The 5,000-nt window shown below is 36.4% G+C and overlaps 1 protein-coding gene across 1 annotated transcript in view; it reads right to left on the reverse strand.

Annotated features, from left to right (window-relative positions):
• Window positions 1-5,000, reverse strand: part of csmd3b (CUB and Sushi multiple domains 3b) — a 1,051,207-nt gene that overhangs the window by 269,153 nt on the left and 777,054 nt on the right. Inside the window, exons 40-41 of the mRNA XM_056479206.1 lie at window positions 1,969-2,085; window positions 274-483 (exon numbers count right to left, since the gene is read on the reverse strand). Of these exons, the coding sequence (XP_056335181.1) occupies window positions 274-483; window positions 1,969-2,085 (327 nt within the window). The remainder of the gene's footprint in view (window positions 1-273; window positions 484-1,968; window positions 2,086-5,000) is intronic.

Consider the following 5,000-nt stretch of genomic DNA (forward strand, 5'->3'; position numbering starts at 1 on the left):
TTCCAATGATCTTAACAAAGGGAGGCCCCAGTTAATGATTCACTGATTCAAATGATCAGATCAGAGTGACTCTCCAGTTAATGATTCACTGATTCAAATGATCAGATCAGAGTGAGTCTCCAGTTAATTATTTACAGATTCAAATGATCAGATCAGAGTGACTCTCCAGTTAATGATTTACTGATTCAAATGATCAGATCAGAGTGAGTCTCCGGTTAAAGATTCACTGATTTCAAACTTGAATAAGAATGAATCCAAAACTCTATGTCCTACCTTGGTATGTAATATGAAATCCGGGTTTATTCTGGGAATAGTCGCTGTGGAAGAAGAAGCTGGTTTCATGAGTGGTGCTGAAGAGCGACTCAGGAACCTGTGGTCCACTGAAGCGGTCGATCACTGTGCCAGTCTCACCGGGCCCGCTTCGGATCTCCAGGTAATCATGTATTGCCTCAGTGGAGAAGTTTAGAAACTGAACATGGATTCCTTTAATAACACACAGTACAGACAACAATAAGAGTACTTTCACATTACACTGTGATATACTGTACCGTCAAAACTTGTCTTGTTATTAATTCACTGATTCAAATGATCCGATACGAGTGAGTCTCTAATTAACGATTCACTGATTAAAATGATTAAATCAGAGTTTTTTTTACAGTTAATGATTCACTAATAATTCAAACGATCTTATCGGAGTCTTCAGTTAAACATTCAATAATTCAAATAATCCAGTCAAAAGTTGTCTAGTTAATGATTCACTGATTCAAATGAATGCATAATACACTGATGTGGCCTGCTTTGTTAGTTCGTTGGATCATTGGCTTTCTCACTACGACCGAATCTCAGACCAATTGTTTTAGTGCAGATCCGAGCACAATTGGGGGTTTCACATATGCCAAAACCCACTGAGCTAATGGGGGAAATGTGACAGGTTAATGATTCACTAGTTCAAATGATTTAATATGAGTAAGTCTCTAGTTAACGATTCACTGATTCAAATGATTCAATCAAAGTTTTCTAAAGTTTATGATTTACTAATTCAAATGATCCGATATGAGTCTTCGCTAAAGATTCAATAATTCAAATAATCCAATTAAAACTTGTCTAGTTAATGATTCACTGATTCAAATTGATCCTCAATACACTGTGATATAGCCTGCTTTGTTAGTTTGCTGGATCCTATTGCTTTCTCACTAAGACTAAACCACTCAAGAGTTTATTTTATTCGTGTCAAGACCACCTCATTCAGGCTATCTCAGACCGATTGTTTTGTATCAGAGCATGATTTCAGGTTTCACATATGCCCAAATGAACCAAGCTAAGGAGACAAATATGCCAGGTTAATGATTCACTGATTCAAATGATCCGATCAGAGTGAGTCTTCAGTTAAAGATTTAATCATTCAAATAATCCAGTCAAAATTGTCTAGTTATTGATTCACTGATTCAAATAATCTGATATGAGTGATTCTCCAGTAAACAATTCACTAATTCAAATGACTCAATCAGAGTGAGTCTCCAGTAAATGATTCACTAATTTAAATGATCCAATCGGAGTGAGTTTTCAGTTAATGATTCACTAATAAATCAAATGATCTGATCAGAGTCTTAATTCAAATAATCTAGTCAAAACTTGTCTAGTTAATGATTCACTGATTCAAATTGATCCATGATACACTGTGATATAGCCTGCTTTATTAGTCTGTTTGATCGTATTGCTTATTAACTAAAACCGAACCACTCTAAAGTTTGTTTCATCCGAGCCAAGGCCACCTCATTCAGGCCATCTCGGACTAATTGTTTTGGATCAGAGCGCGATTGCGGGTTTCACATATGCCCAAATGAACCAAGCTAAGGGGGCGAAGGCACCCGGTTCCCAAACAAACATCTAGGTGTGTGCACCCTAAGTGTCACTGATAAAATGTCTGATTCTCTAGCTCATTTCTGCAGGTTAATGACATGCATGTACCAAAGCCAATGGGGAGGGTGATGGTCCAGGTGCAATCCAGACCACTCGGGTAGTTGCCAGGAAAACCAGGGCTCAGAATCACTCCGCTAACCTCCGTCATGGCCCCACCACACTGAGCTGTAAATACACAGATAAAGATTCATTATGTAAACTTATAAAATCTACCATCATCCAACACTTTAAATGTTTTAAATATTTATTTAACATTTGACTGTTTTGCAATAAACTTCATTTAAAAAAAAAAAAATGTTTTTACAAATATGATATTTGGTAACATTTTCAGTTCAGCCTAAATTAATTACTGCATAAATATCAGGCATTGAAAATTAATATTGTTAAATGCATTAATAAATTCATTCATTTTCTTTTTGGCTTAGTCCCTTTATTGATCAGGGGTTGCCACAGTGGAATGATCTATCTATCTATCTATCTGTCTATCTGTCTGTCTGTCTGTCTGTCTGTCTGTCTGTCTATCTATCTATCTATCTATCTATCTATCTGTGTATCTGTCTGTCTGTTTATCCATCCATCCATCCATCCATCCATCCATCTATCTATATATATATATATAAGCGACCGTCTTGCTGTGAGGCGTCAATAAATTAATAAATTATTTTTTAAATTAATAACTATACATAGAAATAAATGTAAAATATTTGAATAAATTTTAGTGAATATTTCTTCTGTTTTCATTGTTACAAAAACTGCAGAAAATAGCCGTTTTTTTGTTTGTTTTAGTTTTAGCAATAATATAAAGATATTTATATTCATCAAGATATCCATCCATGGCCTATTGCTGACTAATTTCATTGGCTGATACTGCTATGTCGATCGCGTCAGCCCCAACTTCATCCACGCTCTCTGTCAAGCGTTGACGCTAAAGCCCTGTGTAAATGGAGCGTTAAAGGTGCAGTAGGTGATCTGCCTAAATGCTAACCAGTTAGCTTTATATCTTTCATATACAATCCCTCCTCTGTCGTCCAAAGCCACACCTCCTGAAATCATGAATGCACGTACATTAAAGATGACAGAGACCCACTTGATCATGTCATTCACCAGTTAGTAAACTTTAAAGTACTTTATAATACTGCAATTCCCAATAAAAAACTGTATTATGTCAAGCACACTTTCAGTTGCGTAGCAAGCAAAACCTGTCATAATGAGCAATATTTCAATTATGCAAGGATGGCTGGTCTCACTCTCCTACACACTTTGTCCTAAAGCTACTACTGTATGCTTAGTGGTTGGCCGGCGGCTTGCAGGAATTACACTTATTACTAAGCCATACTTGCATGCTATTTCAGACCGAGTATTCAGAGTAACATGGTTAACAATATAGGGAGCTGTCATTGCTGTCATTGTTACAGGCAGTCATTGTTCAAAAATTAACCAATATGAATATAAAACCAACTTTACCACCTCAGTGGTAAGTTCTACTTACTTATGCTATTTACTGATGTTTACTGAATCATTTGTGACGTTAGTGAACGGATGCACAGTTGTTCAAATCTACATTTGCCTTCAGACAGTTTGGGCTACTCATCAGAATTCTGGGAATTATCAACACAATCTCACGGCAATTCGTAACTTTTTGATTTAGTGGCTAATTCGTATGAATTCGTACAACCTAATTCGTACATTTTCGTACGATTTGCTCATCCCCCAATGACGGTTGGGTTTAGGGATGGGGTTAGGTGCCACGCCTCCTTTTTAAAATCGTACAATTTCGTACGACTGAACTCGTACAAATTCGTACGAATTAGCCACTAAACTGACAAAACGTGAAATACTTACGTTTTGTCGTGAGATCAGGCTGGAATTATCGGCCTGACAATATTTGATTGGATGAAAATTATTTAGTTTTATGCCTTACGCAGAATATAAAAATACATATAAACACATTTAGATCATTTACTTTAATCATCATTATTGGAATGTGAAGAGACTTTCAACTAGCACAACAACAAATGTTTCTGAAGACAATCACCTACTGCACTTTTAATGTAAATAAAAAGTAGCCATGCAATAATAATCAGATTAAGCACATAATTATTTGCATAGACTATTACATACACTATTTATTTTAGCCTTTATTTTAATTACACTTAAACTGGATTAGAGCTAAAGATAAAGTAAAGGAGTATAGAGCAAGCTACAAATACACACTGGATTACACAGAAACGTTGATCAGAAGTCTACAGTATGTGCTTGGCAGAAAAATAAAAGCTATTGTGTCTTTTAAGAGATGAGGAACATGATAAAAGCAGCAACACGTCTGGGGACTTAGGCCGTGCTTGCAACAGTAATATGGAGATCACAGATACTAGTCATGGATGGGAGGTCTGGATTTGGCACCAGAGACGCTGGACAATGTTTGTGCATAAATCAGTAGGAGAAACTTGTTCAAACTTGTTTCAAACAGGAGGCAAAGGGATTTGGGCAGGTCAAGGGGCAGCAAACTCAAACATGAGCCAAAGCTGTATGAAAGATGAACAAGGTGCCCTTGATCAGTGACAGACTGATCTGTTTGGGGAAAAAGACACAAACCTGATCTATTAGGAAAGCACAGGATGGAGGACTTAGTGAAAGTGAGGGAGATTTTCTATCTGCACTGACAAAAATATATTTTAATCGACAGTTTCTGTATTTTGATAAAGTTTTTTTTCATATATATTTGCTTTTGAATTGAATCCATCCATCCCCGCAAGTTCCACCTATCCACCCATCCATCCATCTATCGTTCCATCCACTCATCCATCCATTGTTTCATCCATCCATTGTTTCATCCATCCATCTATCCAACTATCTATCTAACCAACTATCTATCTATCCAACTATCCAACTATCCAACTATCTATCTATCTATCTATCTATCTATCTATCTATCTATCTATCTATCTATCTATCTATCTATCTATCTATCTATCTATCTATCTATCTATCTACTCATTCATCCGTCCGTCTGTCTGTCTGTCTGTCTGTCTGTCTGTCTATCTATCTATCTACTCATTCATCCGTCTATCTATCTATCT

This window comes from Danio aesculapii, chromosome 19 (genome assembly GCF_903798145.1).
Source record: "Danio aesculapii chromosome 19, fDanAes4.1, whole genome shotgun sequence".
In the NCBI taxonomy this organism is placed as follows: Eukaryota; Metazoa; Chordata; class Actinopteri; order Cypriniformes; family Danionidae; genus Danio; species Danio aesculapii.